Raw genomic sequence first — 19,017 nt, forward strand, 5'->3', positions numbered from 1 at the left:
GCTCCATTCAGCTGATTGATTGATAATGAAATAATAGTTGCACTAAAATGGATTTGTATGGACCTGATGGACTGATATCTGTTGGTTCCAAAGATCATGATCCTGAATATTAAATCTTTGGCTGCAGTCTGGCTGCAGGATTTCCGCCAGTAGACGATTAGCTTCATGTTTTTAACCAGAAACCAACATGTCTCAGTTCTGTGCTCATGGGAAGGAGCAACATCATGACATCCTCATGCTTTTTCCTCTGAAAACTGAACCCTGAAGAAGATGTACACAAGAAAAATCTGTGTTCCAGAAAACTGCAGCTTTTCACAAGTTGGAAAATAACTGAGTGTTAGTGGAGGCTTTCTATCTACTGAGTGCTTTCTAGTTTGAGTTTGACATTGAGTGAAATAAAAGCAGGGAGAGACACTGGCAGAGATAAAAAGAAAATGATTAAGTGATAGAGAGAGGAATATGTGCTAGACCAATAAAGAGATGTATATAGAGGGAGGCCTGATGCATGAGAGCAATGAGTGAGTGTGTGTGAGTGCATGTGTGTATTGGTGGGGGATGGGGGTCACTTTGGTGACTAATCATTTCCGTTTGAAACCCAGAGAGACAGAGGCCCCCAGGGGCAGCAGTTCATTTTCTGATGAGTGCACACACACACACACACACAAACACACACACACACACACACACACACACACACACACACACAGAAACATGCACACCAACTCGCCTCATTCCCCCCTTTGATGCAATCTGCAGATAGGATACAGTCATCGGTTTATGAGAGCATGAATTGTGCACAGGCATGTAGGCGCTCACACACACACACACACACACACACACACACACATACACACACACACAGTGATGTCAAATGGTCTCATATATTTCAGGTTTGTCAGACGGAGCATAACTCTGTCAGATAGATACAATAACAACCTGTGCCCGCTCACTTACTTTTAATTCTCCTTTTTAGCCTTAAGACAACTAATAATTCTGTTGTATGACAAGTGGGATTCTTCAAATAACGCTTTGATTGGATGCATTCAAATCTAATGTTTCTTTTTTGTGCACAGCTTACATGAACAGACAATGAAAACATGACCCAAATACAAAATAACAGCGCTGTAAGAGAGAAATGCAACATTTAGAAAACAGGATGATGAAGTAGCAGAAGGCTGTATGCAAAACAGTGGGAAGGAAGATCAGTGACAATAGTGATACAAAGCTGTCTTTTTTTATGTGGATATGTGCAGCTGCAACCTATTTCAGGTTCGATTTCGACCATGTGTTCCAGCTTCCACTGGTTTGCTATGATACTGTAATTCAGGGTGAGCTGTGATTTAAAAAGTCATTTTCACGGTGCGATGAGGAAATAAAGTAGGAGGTGGTTCTATTTTTCCTTCAAGCAGCAGAATTTCTCCAACCTAAAGCAGGTGGTAGAAACAGTTGGAAAATAACCTTAAAGGTCTGGGTTCATTAGAGGGCAAGTCCACTGATTTACAGGGTTACTGCTGCATAGTGTATGTGCAAAAAGTTCTGGGAAAAACATCTGGGATGTCTGGAGTTGGAAAGAAGTGAGCTTATCAGACCTCTGTAGCCTGCTACTAGCATAACACACCTGAATCTCCCGCCCGAACTGTTGAACGGTCGAGTTGCATTGTGGTTAATGTCGGCGCCAGATTTTGACAGAGTCAAAAAATGCATGGGATTAAAAAAAAAAAAAAGACAGTATCTCTGGATCTGCTGCACTGAACAACACTAAAGTTGGTGCCAAGTTAATTCTTCGACCGCCATATTAATTCCGCAGGGTGTTTTTAGGAAGCACTTGAACATGTAAAGACCTGCATGTGTGCAAGCCTTCAGTTTGACTTCCCAGACCTGTGCAGAGATCAGTATGGGAAAATGAAATGAACTTACCTTTGAACAACCACCTTTGCGATGCCCTTGGGCGCAGCGTTTAACTGCCAGCTGCTCCAGTGGACTCACAGTAACACACACTAAAGGTGTGAAGGCGTCTGAGAATAAGCAGCATGCCTGACTAACCGTCCTCATGTGAAAGAAATGTCATGAAAAGTCTTTTTTTCCCCTCTTTTCATCCTCATCAGTCACTTCTTTGTCACAGTCCTCCCCTCAGGCGACTGTCATTTCTCCCAACCATGTCTCGCACCTTTTCCCTCATACTAATGAAATCACACCCTTCTGTGCCCATCCCCCCTCATCTTCCTTTTTCTTTTCTCACTGTTCAGTCTACTAATAAATAAAAATGTCCATCTACTTATCGACACCTCCTCTTCTCTTCTAGCCCCTTCTCTCTCTGTCCCACAATCCTTTTCTGCTCATCTCTGCTGCAGCTAATCACTAATTAACTTTCATAAGGTCCCACAGCTCAAACAAAGTCCCAGAGGGGAAACAGCTACATACAGTATTTAATCACTGGGTGTGTACAGGCATACATCCACGTTTCTGCCTCTGTGTGCGTGTGTGTGTGTGTGTGTGTGTGTTGTACAGCTGTTTCCCCCATTACAGGGTCAAGTGTTTGTGTGAGGATGACAATAGAAATAAGATGAATGCAACGGCCGCAGACGCCGCCGTCAACAGATTCTTAATGCTCCGCTTTCTTTCATGTGCACAGGAAGTGACACCATGACAACAGAAATGCAGGAGATCGCCATCACGGAGGAGAAGCCTTTACTCACGGGTCAGCCTGACACCGCCAAGGTCAGAGATGGTGCTGCACACACACACACACACAGACACACACACACATAAACAAAGCCTACAGAGACATGTACACACATCATAAATTTCACACACATGCTGCATGTGAATACACACATGTAGGCTGATTTTGCTTGCAAATTCAAGCATGGAGAAACACACATGAGAACACACCAGTGCATTAATTGCATGGTTGTCATTGTGTAACGTATATGATCTGAAACCTCAGATAAATGGCAGAATGTGTGTGTGTTTGTGTGTGTGTGTCTGTGTGTCAATTGTGTCTGTGTCCCAGGAGACAGAAAAACAAGGGCTGGTTTGTGTGTGAGTGTGTTGAGCATGTGTGTCCTTGCTGTGCATATGTGAATGAATGCGAGTGTGTGTGCTTTTGAGTCTGAGCAAAGCCTACATGTGACAGCATGTGTTTCAAACACATGTGCGCACAACTGTGTTTGTAAATCCACGTCTTTACATATATGTGTGTGTGTGTATTCGTGCACAGCTGCAGCACTGGCTCACATCAGCCGGGCTGACGTCAAAGCCCCTGAGGGAGCGCGAGCAGCTCCTCTGCTCTGCTGCGCTGATGTTGCCGTGCAGATGCAGCGCTGCAGAACACAGGAGTTTGTTGCTCACCGCTGACACCTGGTGGGCAAAGAGGAAGCGACAGCTCTAAAACATCTACAAAAACAACAGCCACAGATTTACAAAAGGCAGAAATTACAGGATTTAATGTGTTTAACTGACATCCAGCAACCTTCTGACGGAACTCAAAGACAGTGTTCCTGTTTGCAGATGAAAAACATTCGAGTGAACAACTTTCACTTGTATTGGAGTGATGTTTGACCAGGAGGATCTATACATTGACTCAAGTAATGAAGTTGGTTGCATTGTCCACCTCTGTTAATTAGTTGCTGCCACAGAGAGCCATGTTGTCCTTCAGTTGTAGTTGTAGTAAATGTGAAGATGATGGACCAATCAATCTGGGCTGTGACTGTGAAAAAATACTCATATAGGGTCATCAGTCTTGCCTGAAGCATGGGCTCCAGCATGACTCATGGGAGTGAGCTGAGTAATTCTGAGTAGGAAATCTAATGAAGACTGGGAGGTTGTAGGTTACATCCAGCCCTCCATTGTTCCCTGGGACCTCCTGCCTCCGCCCACATGTGTTACCATCCATCCTGAGCCAGTGAACACATGCGCAGCTCTGTGATCAAGTCTTAATATGATTTCTATGGATTGAACTAGTGACCTTTATAATCCAGCCACGGGCCGTCTCTTCAATCACCAAACCTCCAGGATTCTCCGTTTTCTCCTCAGCGATGACGCCCGTCTCCACTTCAACCTCGCAAACTGCTAATTTTCTTAGAGCTTGTGATGTTAGTAATTCATTAGCGGGGTAAATGGATCTAAGGTTGCAAATGAACAGCCCCATTTAAAACCTCCCACTGACAGATTTCCTCCGTATAATCTCAGACATCCAATAACCACCTGCGCCTCTGAAGAGGTTCTCTGCTGCTTTATCGGGAGTGTAATGCCGCCCCTCCCGCCTGTGTGGGTGTTAATTAGGAAGCAAGGCCTCCCAAAAAAGCTGAGAATTTTCTCTTGTATATGCTATTTCCTTTCATCTCAGATTCCTTGTGTGTAGAGTGTCTCAGGTCCCAAACATCAGAACATTTTTTTTTAATACTCAAGTGTGATTTTGTGTTTTTTGGAAATGAATCTATTTCCCTCTAAAAACCCACCTACTCCCACGCGCCCATGAGGTTGACATCTGTTGTCAGTGAATGAACCGTAAGACTCAGAAGTAAAATGACCACTTGCATGAAAAAAAACAAGTCTGAAGATCGCACAAACAGCTTCAAATTTGACTTCCCTCTTCCTTTATTTGTTACAGGATGCTGAACTGGCGGCGAGGATACTCCTGGACCAAGGACAGGTAAGACCACTCATCAACAACATCCATCCCAAAATGTCAGTATCAGGCTTAAAACCTGTTTCTCTCGCTCTCAGGAGCACAGTGTCGAGACCCCACATGGCGTTTTGCACGTGACCCTCCACGGCACACGAACCACCCGCAGGCCCGCCATCCTCACCTTCCACGATGTGGGTCTGGAGAGTGAGTAGCCCCCCCCCCCCCCGTCAGTTCTGACTCACATAATCTTTCCCCTGTCCGTGATCATTTGTTTTATCCTCTGTTTCTTTCCGGCAGGTAAGAGCTGCTTCTCCACTCTGTTCAAGTTCGAGGAGATGCAGGAGATTGTCAAGAACTTCACCCTGATTCATATTGATGCTCCGGGGCAAGAGGAGGGGGCTGCTGCCTACCCCACAGGGTACGAGAAATACTGTGTGTACATCAGTGTGTTGACATGCTGGTATTCCCTCACTGTCCTGCAGTAACCTTGTTTTTTTCTTTAAAAGAAAAAGTAATCTTCTCAGAAATGGAAACAGTCTTCTGTGCCAGGCTTAGACCTAATCTCTTCCAAAAAATACTTAAAAATTCCCATCGCTCACATCTCCCGCCTCTGGTCTCTAATACACTCGTGTCAGAGGTTTAAAGAAAATCCGTCTCTCTCTCTCTCTCTCTCTCTCTCTCTGTCTGTCTGCACTAAGTATTTCTTCCCCTTGGCACTTCTCTATCACCTCTCTCTCTCTGGTGAAGAGACCCTTAACTCCTGATGCTGATTCTTATTTGGTCTCATTTCAAATCCCTGCAGATAAACGTGTCAGCCACCGTATGCGCTTAATAAGTAGAACCTGAAAATCATCATGTATTGTGAATGTTGTTTGGTCAATTACTACAAATGGTTTTGGTGAGATCTTCTGGTCAGAAAACACCCCCCACCCGAGACTGTATTGTTCATTTTTGCGCATTGAATGTTGACGTGTGTGTTTTTGCTTTCATGCTGTGATGCTCCATCAGACTGACATCATGTGTGTTTGCTGTTGCAGGTACCAGTATCCCTCCATGGAGACCATAGCAGAGATGATCCCGGCCGTGCTGCAGTTTTTCAAGTGAGTTAACTTATTTATTTTGTTATGGATATAATATTAAAATATGGTTTCAACTTTAAATCGATACAAGGTGTAAAAACTTGTATCACTCTGCACAACCATCATAAATTAAAAAATATTACCTAGAACACCTGAATGCTACAGTACCCATGAGCATCCCTGGCTGTGGCTGCACAGTGAAGACACCAACCACAGCTACAGAACCAGAAACCAAACCCTGCACCATCCTTTCTAAACTTTGAATGTATCAAGAATCTAAAAGAAAACAAATTCAAGATCAACTGAATGAAGAAGCAAGATTCATTTTTCTGTTTTTACTTAAGTGCTCTGAACCAAAACGCATGTTCTTATTCTTAAACAGCCAGTGACATAACATTGTCTCATTCAGACATTTAGCCGCCCTCTTCAATCAATGAGAAAATATTATAATATTTCGACTTCAAAGATATAAATATATATATTTTTAAAACTAAACCTATATCTTCAGTAAAAAAAATATGATTGTTAAATGAGTGTGTGTCTCCTTCTGGCAGCTTCCGTACTGTCATCGGAGTGGGTGTGGGAGCAGGAGCGTACATCCTCTCCAAGTTCACAGTGAGTGTCTTTTGTTCTCTGGCGTCATGACAGCCGTGGTAGCAACACGTTGTAAACAGGTATGAAGTAATGCACCGCCCTGATCAGCAGCTCTTCTAGACTGGGTTTTCTCCTCTTTTAGAAGTCACCTCTTACCTTCTCCGTCCTCCTGAGTGTCAGTGTCCTATAAGTGCAATCACAATAATATAACAATAACATATTCAAACACCAAAGAGGATTATAAAGCTGATGAGAACAGAACAGAAACAAAGTAAAGAGGATGGAAAATCTATGATAATACTATTACGTTCATAGCAATAATACTGGTGTGTACATGTATGTGTGTAATTAGAGATTTAAAATTCTTTTTTTTTTTGTCGTTTATCTGTTTGTTTCTTCCTCTCTCTCTTCAGCTCGCAAACCCAGATTCAGTGGAGGGTCTGGTTCTGGTCAACATCGACACTAACGCCCGCGGATGGATAGACTGGGCCGCTCAGAAGGTACCGTATGTCTATTTATTCTTTCTTTCTTTCTTTCTCTCTCTCTCTCTCCCTCTCTCTCTCTCTGTCTCTCTCGGGACTTCATCGTCTGATACACAGAAACATGGTATTTTAATCTAGTTAGTCCTAATGCGACTTCTCCATCGATTTAACTTTAGCTGGGATTATGAAGTGATGTGACTGCATGTGTCCTCTGTCCCTGAGCAGCATTGATTATGTCATTGTTTAAGTTATTAAACTTACTAAATGATGACGAATCGTATTGATTTCTCTCTCTTCCTCTGCCTCTCCAGCTCAGCTCTGTGACGTCCTCCCTCACAGAGCAGATCCTGTCCCACCTCTTCAGTCAGGTACCAGGAAAACATGTCTATAATAATGTGTTTTAAAAGTCTATATTCAAATGATGTTTTCTATTTAAACATAAAATAAATGTCTAAACTTAGCATATGTCACCTGGTCACTTAAATCATTTTGTCTTTTGGGTTGTTTTCTCTTGTAGGAGGAGCTGTCATCAAACACAGATCTAGTGCAGTCTCACAGAGACCGTATCTCCAAAGCTCCTAATCTGGTCAACATAGAGCTCCTCTGGAAGACTTACAACAGGTGAACACGCTGACATATTCTCACATAAACACAAATATCCCCCACGCCAAACAACAACCAACATAATCTCCTCTTTTCACTCCCATCCAGTCGCAGAGACTTGAACATTGACCGCAACAGCACCTTCAAGTAAACAACCTTTTTAACTTTAATATTTGCACATTATATTATGTACTGACTTAAAAAAGAAACACAAACCCTTCTCTGTTCTAATCTCTACTTCCTCAGGTGTCCAGTAATGTTGGTGGTGGGTGATCAGGCTCCATATGAGGACGCTGCTGTAAGTTTCAGCTGCCCTCTTTTTCAAGTTTCAAATGTTCTTAGTTTAGTTCTTAGTTTGCCATAACTGTTCAACCGTATGTCAGAGACTGATTGTTTTTTCCCTGTGTGACCACCAGGTGGAGTGCAACAGCAAACTGGACCCAACGACAACCTCATTCCTAAAGGTAACCAACCCTCCTGTGTTTTTATGAAGTGCCTCTCTCTCTGTCATTCACTCTTACTCATGTCTCATGTCCCTCCACAGATGGCTGATGCCGGTGGTCTCCCACAGCTGACCCAGGTAACAACACGCTGACCGACACTTTCTGATAGTCAAAACATGGAAATCAATTATTATTGGGGTGGCAACTAACAAAACCAATTATTTCCTCAATTAATTCATTAATCGTTCAAAAAATTTCCCTGAAGACCAAGTTCAAATCAACCAACAGTAAAGAGTCAAATCCTCATATTTAAGAGGCTGGAAGCTGCAAGTTTTGTCATCTTTGCTTGAAAAATGACTAAAACTATTAATAATTAATAAATGACTTAAAGAGGGTGGGTAGGGTATTTGCTGTTGCGCTCCTCAACTGTGGAATAATCTCCCATTGAGTATTAGAGAGGCTACATCAGTGTCCTCCTTTAAAACTCTTTTAAAAAAAGGTTTTTATGTCTGGGAAGCACTTTGTAAACTTGTTTTTCAAAAAGTGCTATAGAAATAAATTATCATTATTATTATTATTATTGTTACTGATTCATTTTCTCAAAAGTAACTTGTGTGTTTGCTGAACAATCACACGGTGGGGGCTTCAACAGAGAAAAACATCCCATCATACAAACTTCTGCACGCTGTTTGCCAAAATTAATGCATGAAAAATTCTTTATGCACATGAATTGATGCATTAAAACATAAGAAAAGAAAGACACAATCACTCCATCGATTCAAGAGTGACATCTTGACCTGCTGTTTAACTGATATTTTCGGTCTAAATGTGGACATTTCCTGTAATTGAAAGTCCTTTAACTTTACACTGTTACGCTCGGCTGCCACATGGGGTCACCAAATTGCACTCTTACCTACTTCAGGTAATAATTAGTGATTTCAGAATGTGAAACACTTGTGTCTTGTCTTTGTGTTTGCAGCCTGCTAAACTGACTGAGGCTTTCAAGTATTTCATCCAAGGCATGGGCTACAGTAAGTACACTTCTGTTAATAGAAATATTTTTGTGAACAGATTACACATAGTGCAGTGATACGTAAGGTAATAATTGCCAAGGTGCTCCTCTTTATTGGATTTCATTACGTACAGTACTATATGTAATTTTTATGCTCACCATGTCGCATTGCTTGACGCTGAAAACATGTATCACCAACCTGAACAGACAAGGCTGGTGATTTTTTTTATATTTTTCTCATTGTCAACAAATCCCATACAAAGACCAAAACCAACAATGAATATATCCTATTAACAAGTACTGTCTGTGTAGCCAAATCCTGATATAGCTTAATCCCCCTGTGCCATAGAGCTCCATTGTCGTCCCTAGGCTATAAAAAAAAAACACATCAGTGAGGCACCTCACTGCACTGGATGACAGGCTGCGGCTTATTTTCAGTCAATCCCACATAAACCGGCCTGCTGCCAAAAACACTCACTGCGCCTTATGTGTATTTATCCGCAGCTGAAAATAGTCCCTAGTACCGTTTGTGAAAAACAACAGTGGCTCACTGTTCTTAGAAATATTTTGAATCTTTTTTGAAAATTTAAGCCGTACGCCTGGCTGAGAGCCACAGACAGGGTCGTGAAGTTGGAAAGTATTGAGAGACGAGCTAGTACGTTGTTGGTTTCGCTATTTAATCGGGTTTTGTCGACAATAAGTAAAATACAAGAACAATACGAGTCTTATCCTTAGCTTTAGTGTACTGTTTCCAATTTGTGAGTCTAATCTTGCCGTCCATTTCTTTCTATCCGTCTCTCTGCAGTGGCTTCATCTTGCATGACCCGCCTGTCCCGCTCCCGCACCACCTCCCTCTCCTCCTCCTACTCCATGGATGGATCCCGCTCTCGCTCCCGCACCCTGTCCCAGGGCTCGCAGGGTGGCCAGATGCCACCGAGCCCCTCCCAAACGATGGAGGTGTCTTGCTGAAGAAGTTAAAGAGAGAGAGAAAGAGAGAGAGTGAGAGAGAGAGAAAGAAAGCAAAAGAGAGAGAGACAGTGTGAGTGAGAAAGAGAAGAGGCCAGAGGCGAAAGGAAGGGAGAGGTGGTAGCATGACAGTAATACAGGAACAAGACGAATTTTGTCACTAAACAACTCCCATCATTCCCCACGAGAGCAGAATAGGAATAGAGACAGGGATGAGGGAGGGAGAAAGAGAAACCTATCCTCCACATTTTGCACCACATACAAGTCCAATCCTTCTCCTCACATCCCCCCTTCCAGTTGAAAACAAAGTGGATTGAGTTTTCCTACAATGAATATAAGAAGTATAGGCAAGAAGAGATTAATAAAAAAATTTAAAAAACGGGGGAGGTGGGGAAAGAATGGCAACCAGTCCTCTCTCCCTCCCTCTATTGGAACCTCTGTCAGCCAATAGAGCCCTTTAATTTAGATGAGGGGTGTGTCCTATAGAGACCACACACCTTTGCGTTAACCAATAGTAATAATTCTGAAAATGGTATTGTTGTTGATGCTGATGATTATGTTGTTGATGATGATATTGAAGCTAATGATGATGATAATGTAATAGAAAAAAAACAGTTAACACTTTTCTCTTTATTACGCAAGGAGTTTAAAAATGACAAAAAAAACAACAAAAAAAACATACTATAGCAGAGATACTTATAACAATGTGTGTCTACTACTTTTTAAGCTAGTTTTTATTGTGTTATTTTTATTTCTTTAATTGGATTTTATTTTCTTATTTGTAACCTGCCTCAGCGAGGGGCTGAAGCTACTGATTGGTTGACCCGTCACGTGGTAACAGCCAATGAGAGCCATTATAGTGACTACTTCCTCCTTGATGTTGCCAGGTTGTTTATGTCTTCCATTTGCCCTGTCTTTAAGTGACTGTTTTGTTTTCCCATTTGGATTTGAGGAGGTGGGCAGGAAGCTTTTACTGTTTTTCGTTTTTTGTTGTTTTTGTTTGTTTGTTTTGTTTTGTTTTTTTTTCTTTTTCTGGACTGTTTGGAAGTTGCATGCCTGGTATCAGCCCATGTGAATACTGACAGGATAATATTTTTCTTTTATATTCTGCTGATGAGTTGTGTGGATTTGTGTGTGTGTGTGTGTGTGTGTGTGTGTGTGTGTGTGTTGTTTGCTTGGAGTGTTGATGGCAGGTAAGCATAGGCGAGACTGAGGGTGTTTGTACGCTTTAGCTAGCTCGCGCCCTATTGTTAACACTAGACGCACACTAAATAGTGCTTCCAACATCGCTGGCAGTCTTGCACTGGATGTTCCTAATATCTACACTCAGTGTGCTATTTACCAGGGAGCATTACATCACTCAGTAGCATGCTAGTATGGATATTGTATTTCAGTGTTAGGCGTGGCCAGAAGGGATCACTGTGTTCATCATCTGGGTTGTAATCTCTTAGCCTTGCCCACGCATGGATACCTCCTAACAAACCCAGCTACCATACTTGAGTTTATGTGCGATGTGAGGTAAAATGAACACACGCTCCTCTCTGGCAACAAGTGGCTGTATTCAAGCAATGGGGTCAAGAGAATTGTGTCTGCAAGTGGTGTGTGGTGTGTGTGTGTGTGTGTGTGTGTGTCTGTGTGTCTGTGTGTCTGTGTGTGTGTGTGTGTCCAAGAAAGTAAGTGTCAGGTGTATGGAAGTGTCCTGTAAGCACAATTAATTAACACAGCAAAGAAACAGGCCAGGGTCCTATAGAGAAGCATCCATTTTGAGACCAACAAAAACCCCCTGTGATTTATTGATGACAATGAACCAGCCCCGCCACTGCCACAGAGGAAAAGATACAGGAATGTTGCCACCAAGGTTTCACCTCTCTGGTGCAGCCTCAGTCATAAGAGGCAAAGGATTTTGCGTTTTCTGTTTTTGAGAGTGAAAGCTGATCAGCGAATATCTGCACCTTGAGACAACCAGTCTTTAATTACAGCCAATAAGCAATCTTACTGCCAAAACTAAGAGCCCCAAAATGCTAGGGATATTTTTTTTGTCAAAATTCTGTCATCAGAAATGGTGTGAGCTAAATTACGCCTTATAGCATCAGTTCTGTCTCTAAAACTGAATCTGAATTCCTTCTACGTCGTTAATATTTCAGCAGCAGATGAACACAAAGCTTACCACTGCCCTGTGATGTGTAGCCATTGGACTGTATTTTTAAAGGACCCTTATTTGGACCCAATCCAATAATATCCTTGGAGCACGTGCATTTTTAAGTGTGTCACCCCTGTGCACACATTTTGTTCTTTGATGCAACTTTGGTTTTCTTTTTTTTTTCTTTTTATATGAGTCAGTTTGGAGGTTGTCTGTTTCTTTCACATGCTGTCCGGTGCTCCTTTCCCAAACCTGTTTGATGATGTGAACATGATGGAGCAGAGATTTTGATGACAGCGACAGGAAAGTCATTGGAGGGTCTCAGATTTGAGCTTTAAACTGAAACTTGGGAGATATTAATGGTGGTGGTCAAGAATGTGCTGAGATGCCAATATGTTTTAGGCACTGTCCAGAGGACTGAAGTGTAGAATGTAAATGTATGGCTCTTCCCACACTGATATTAAAACTCAAACAATCGGACATGGGAACCTCTACCAAATAATGGATAAGGGGTGGAGCCTAGGAAATAAAGTTGCCAAATTAGGAAAAAGGAGTGGTACGTCTTTGTGGAGAGTTGAGCAGGGCTGTGTGATTGTAAATGCTTGTCCATTTTGTCTTTGTCTGTCTCTTAATTTTTACTTCGATCATGTTTTTCTTTCCCCTCTGTGTTTTGGAATTTTACTTTATTTTTATTTTTGTTTGTTTGTTTTATCTCTGTGAAGTGTTAGTTTACCGTCCTGATGTGCTCACAAGTTAGTTAACTGTGTGATAGTTCTTGTGTAACTTTTTTAGCATTAGCGCTGATAAAGGAGAATAATATAATTAACAATAAAAAATAAAAAAAAAGATTAAAGGTAAAGAGAATACAATCAAATTTACTTGTGTGGCTAATTTCTCTGTGTAACACAATGAACATCCTAAAAGCAAACTTAAATATTATTAAAAGCTCAACAAAAATATCTTGTCTCCTGTGTTTTCATTTTCATGTGAAAAAAAACTGTGGATGTTATATACATTTTGCCTTTGCAGTATTTCTAGTCAATGAGGAAGACAGAGGGGCACACCAGCAAGATGTGTCCAGGCTGAGTCCTGGCCTGGGTTTGAATCCAGCCTGGGTCCTTTGTTGAGTGTCATTCCTTCTCTCTCCCCTGTCTTCCCCGTCTATCTCATCACTGTCTGTCAATGAAATAGTAAAATGGACAAAAATAAATCTTAAATAATAGGACCATCTTGAATGTGATAAAAGGGGGTAGGTTTGCATACGGTCGGTAGGGTCTTGTCCATACCAATATTATGGGACAGAATTGTCTAGGCAGTATTAGAGTGAACTCATTTGCACTATGTTTGGAGTGAAGTCATAGATCATTCCAAGAGGCATCTCCAACACAACTGATTTAGGAATGCTAGTGCTTGATTGTAAGGGCAGGGGCTATCTCAAGGCTCACATCATGTGAGAATATCACAGGAGGAAACTTTGCACATCTATTCAGTGAGGCAGGTGCATAGGAGCAGGTTTAATACATGACATACTAAATAATCCAAACAATTTAAAAGAAATGTTTCGGTCTTAGACCTTCAAGGTCACAGTGGTATCTCAGTGGTACCTAACGTCACCAGGAAAATGTCAACTGATGTTGTTTAACCATGTTAACTAACGTTAACTAGCAGGCTTACCCTGGTTTCTGTTTTCTGTAAGCTAGCAGTCAGGTTGCTAGCAGGAATCAACATAACATTTTTTTTTGACATTTTATGCAATACTATACTATGACATTTTTTGACATTTTTATGCCATACTATACTATGTCGTTTTATGGCATTTTTATGTCGTACTATACTATGTCATTTCATTCCTTACCATACTATGGCGTTTTTATGACCTTTTATACCATAAAATACTATGATGTTTTTTTGACGTTTTATGCCATGTTATACTATGACATTTTTTGACATTTTTATGCCATACTATACTATGACATTTTATGTCATTTTCATGCCGTACTATACTATGTCATTTCATACCTTGCCATACTATGGCGTTTTTATGACCTTTTATACCATAATATACTATGACGTTTTTTGACATTTTTGTGCCATACCATACTATGTCATTTTATGGCATTTTTATGCCGTAATATACTATGTCATTTCATTCCTTACCATACTAAGCTGTTTTTATGACATTTTACACCATAATATACCATGATGTTTTTTTGACATTTTATGCCATACTATACTATGACATTTTTTGACATTTTTATACCATACTATACTATGACATTTTATGCCATTTTCATGCCTCACTATACTATGTCATTTCATGCCTTGCCATGCTATGGCGTTTTTATGACCTTTTATACCATGCGATACTATGACATTTTTTGACATTTTTATACCATCCTATACTATGTCATTTTATGGCATTTTTATTCCTTTCTATAATATGTCATTTCATGCCTTGCCATACCATGGTGATTTTATGACATTTTAAACCATACTATACTATGACATTTTTTGACATTTTTATGCCATACTATACTATGACATTTTTTGACATTTTTATACCATCCTATACTATGTCATTTTATGGCATTTTTATTCCTTTCTATAATATGTCATTTCATGCCTTGCCATACCATGGTGATTTTATGACATTTTAAACCATACTATACTATGACATTTTTTGACATTTTTATACCATCCTATACTATGTCATTTTATGGCATTTTTATTCCTTTCTATAATATGTCATTTCATGCCTTGCCATACCATGGTGATTTTATGACATTTTAAACCATACTATACTATGACATTTTTTGACATTTTTATACCATCCTATACTATGTCATTTTATGGCATTTTTATTCCTTTCTATAATATGTCATTTCATGCCTTGCCATACCATGGTGATTTTATGACATTTTAAACCATACTATACTATGACATTTTTTGACATTTTTATACCATCCTATACTATGTCATTTTATGGCATTTTTATTCCTTTCTATAATATGTCATTTCATGCCTTGCCATACCATGGTGATTTTATGACATTTTAAACCATACTATACTATGACATTTTTTGACATTTTTATACCATCCTATACTATGTCATTTTATGGCATTTTTATTCCTTTCTATAATATGTCATTTCATGCCTTGCCATACCATGGTGTTTTTATGACATTTTAAACCATACTATACTATGACATTTTTTGACATTTTTATGCCATACTATACTATGACATTTTTTGACATTTTTATGCCATACTATACTATGACATTTTTTGACATTTTTATGCCATACTATACCATGTCATTTTTTGACATTTTTATGCCTTGCTATACCATGTCATTTTATGGCATTTTTATGCCTCACTATACTATGTTGTTTTATTCCTTACCATGCTAAGCCGTTTTTATGACATTTTACACCATAATATACCATGATGTTTTTTTGATGTTTTATGCCATACTATACTATGACATTTTTTGACATTTTTATACCATACTATACTATGACATTTTATGGCATTTTCATGCCGTACTATACTATATCATTTCATGCCTTACCATACTATGGCGTTTTTATGACATTTTACACCATAATATACCATGATGTTTTTTTGACATTTTATGCCATACTATACTATGACATTTTTTGACATTTTTATGCCATACTATACTTTGTCGTTTTATGGCATTTTTATGCCTCACTTTACTATGTCATTTCATTCCTTGCCATACTAAGGCGTTTTTATGACCTTTTATACCATAATATACTATGATGTTTTTTTGACGTTTTATGCCATACTATACTATGACATTTTCTGACATTTTTATACCATACTATACCATGACATTTTATGGTATTTTTATGCCGTACTATACTATGTCATTTCATTCCTTAACATACTAAGACGTTTTTATGACATTTTACACCATAATATACTATGATGTTTTATTATGTCATTTCATGCCTTGCCATGCTATGGCGTTTTTATGACCTTTTATACCATAATATACTATGATGTTTTTTGACGTTTTATACCATACTATACTATGACATTTTATGGCATTTTCATGCCGTACTATACTATGTCATTTCATGCCTTGCCATGCTATGGCGTTTTTATGACCTTTTATACCATAATATACTATGATGTTTTTTGACGTTTTATACCATACTATACTATGACATTTTATGGCATTTTCATGCCGTACTATACTATGTCATTTCATGCCTTGCCATGCTATGGCGTTTTTATGACCTTTTATACCATAATATACTATGATGTTTTTTGACGTTTTATACCATACTATACTATGACATTTTATGGCATTTTCATGCCGTACTATACTATGTCATTTCATGCCTTGCCATGCTATGGCGTTTTTATGACCTTTTATACCATAATATACTATGATGTTTTTTGACGTTTTATACCATACTATACTATGACATTTTATGGCATTTTCATGCCGTACTATACTATGTCATTTCATGCCTTGCCATGCTATGGCGTTTTTATGACCTTTTATACCATAATATACTATGATGTTTTTTGACGTTTTATACCATACTATACTATGACATTTTATGGCATTTTCATGCCGTACTATACTATGTCATTTCATGCCTTGCCATGCTATGGCGTTTTTATGACCTTTTATACCATAATATACTATGATGTTTTTTGACGTTTTATACCATACTATACTATGACATTTTATGGCATTTTCATGCCGTACTATACTATGTCATTTCATGCCTTGCCATGCTATGGCGTTTTTATGACCTTTTATACCATAATATACTATGATGTTTTTTGACGTTTTATACCATACTATACTATGACATTTTATGGCATTTTCATGCCGTACTATACTATGTCATTTCATGCCTTGCCATGCTATGGCGTTTTTATGACCTTTTATACCATAATATACTATGATGTTTTTTGACGTTTTATACCATACTATACTATGACATTTTATGGCATTTTCATGCCGTACTATACTATGTCATTTCATGCCTTGCCATGCTATGGCGTTTTTATGACCTTTTATACCATAATATACTATGATGTTTTTTGACGTTTTATACCATACTATACTATGACATTTTATGGCATTTTCATGCCGTACTATACTATGTCATTTCATGCCTTGCCATGCTATGGCGTTTTTATGACCTTTTATACCATAATATACTATGATGTTTTTTGACGTTTTATACCATACTATACTATGACATTTTATGGCATTTTCATGCCGTACTATACTATGTCATTTCATGCCTTGCCATGCTATGGCGTTTTTATGACCTTTTATACCATAATATACTATGATGTTTTTTGACGTTTTATACCATACTATACTATGACATTTTATGGCATTTTCATGCCGTACTATACTATGTCATTTCATGCCTTGCCATGCTATGGCGTTTTTATGACCTTTTATACCATAATATACTATGATGTTTTTTGACGTTTTATACCATACTATACTATGACATTTTATGGCATTTTCATGCCGTACTATACTATGTCATTTCATGCCTTGCCATGCTATGGCGTTTTTATGACCTTTTATACCATAATATACTATGATGTTTTTTGACGTTTTATACCATACTATACTATGACATTTTATGGCATTTTCATGCCGTACTATACTATGTCATTTCATGCCTTGCCATGCTATGGCGTTTTTATGACCTTTTATACCATAATATACTATGATGTTTTTTGACGTTTTATACCATACTATACTATGACATTTTATGGCATTTTCATGCCGTACTATACTATGTCATTTCATGCCTTGCCATGCTATGGCGTTTTTATGACCTTTTATACCATAATATACTATGATGTTTTTTGACGTTTTATACCATACTATACTATGACATTTTATGGCATTTTCATGCCGTACTATACTATGTCATTTCATGCCTTGCCATGCTATGGCGTTTTTATGACCTTTTATGGTATTTTTATGCCTTACTATACTATGTCATTTTATGGCATTTTTATGCCTTTCTATACTATGGCATTTCATTCCTTAACATACTAAGGTGTTTTTATGACCTTTTATACCATAATATACTATGATGTTTTATTGATTTTTTATGCCATATTATACTATGACATTTTTTGACATTTTTATACCATACTATACTATGGCATTTTATGTCATTTTTATGCCGTATTATACTATGTCATTTCATTCCTTACCATACTAAGCCGTTTTTATGACATTTTACACCATAATATACCATGATGTTTTTTTGACATTTTATGCCATACTATACTATGACATTTTTTGACATTTTTATGCCATACTATACTTTGTCGTTTTATGGCATTTTTATGCCTCACTTTACTATGTCATTTCATTCCTTACTATACTAAGGCGTTTTTATGACCTTTTATACCATAATATACTATGATGTTTTTTTGACGTTTTATGCCATACTATACTATGACATTTTCTGACATTTTTATACCATACTATACCATGACATTTTATGGTATTTTTATGCCGTACTATACTATGTCATTTCATTCCTTAACATACTAAGACGTTTTTATGACATTTTACACCATAATATACTATGATGTTTTTTTTTACATTTTATGCCATACTATACTATGACATTTTTTGACATTTTTATGCCTTGCTATACTATGTCATTTTATGGCATTTTTATGCCTCACTATACTATGTTGTTTTATTCCTTACCATGCTAAGCCGTTTTTATGACATTTTACACCATAATATACCATGATGTTTTTTTGACATTTTATGCCATACTATACTATGACATTTTTTGACATTTTTATGCCATACTATACTTTGTCGTTTTATGACATTTTTATGCCTTACTATACTATGTCATTTCATTCCTTACTATACTAAGGCGTTTTTATGACCTTTTATACCATAATATACCATGATGTTTTTTTGACGTTTTATACCATACTATACTATGACATTTTATGGCATTTTCATGCCGTACTATACTATGTCATTTCATGCCTTGCCATGCTATGGCGTTTTTAT

The 19,017-nt window shown here is 38.4% G+C and overlaps 1 protein-coding gene across 1 annotated transcript in view; it reads left to right on the forward strand.

Moving 5' to 3' along the window:
- LOC111239945 (protein NDRG2) overlaps nt 1-12,896 on the forward strand; it is a 31,314-nt gene extending 18,418 nt beyond the window's left edge. The window contains exons 2-16 of the mRNA XM_022769891.1: nt 2,633-2,718; nt 4,613-4,654; nt 4,729-4,834; nt 4,928-5,048; nt 5,668-5,730; nt 6,264-6,324; nt 6,717-6,803; nt 7,097-7,153; nt 7,303-7,406; nt 7,497-7,535; nt 7,635-7,686; nt 7,805-7,852; nt 7,933-7,968; nt 8,811-8,862; nt 9,649-12,896. Of these exons, the coding sequence (XP_022625612.1) occupies nt 2,644-2,718; nt 4,613-4,654; nt 4,729-4,834; nt 4,928-5,048; nt 5,668-5,730; nt 6,264-6,324; nt 6,717-6,803; nt 7,097-7,153; nt 7,303-7,406; nt 7,497-7,535; nt 7,635-7,686; nt 7,805-7,852; nt 7,933-7,968; nt 8,811-8,862; nt 9,649-9,812 (1,107 nt within the window). The 5' untranslated portion in view covers nt 2,633-2,643 and the 3' untranslated portion in view covers nt 9,813-12,896. The remainder of the gene's footprint in view (nt 1-2,632; nt 2,719-4,612; nt 4,655-4,728; nt 4,835-4,927; nt 5,049-5,667; nt 5,731-6,263; nt 6,325-6,716; nt 6,804-7,096; nt 7,154-7,302; nt 7,407-7,496; nt 7,536-7,634; nt 7,687-7,804; nt 7,853-7,932; nt 7,969-8,810; nt 8,863-9,648) is intronic.
- Nucleotides 12,897-19,017: the final 6,121 nt, after the last annotated feature.

This window comes from Seriola dumerili, unplaced genomic scaffold (genome assembly GCF_002260705.1).
Source record: "Seriola dumerili isolate Sdu_G_001 unplaced genomic scaffold, Sdu_1.0 BDQW01006988.1, whole genome shotgun sequence".
Classification (NCBI taxonomy): domain Eukaryota; kingdom Metazoa; phylum Chordata; class Actinopteri; order Carangiformes; family Carangidae; genus Seriola; species Seriola dumerili.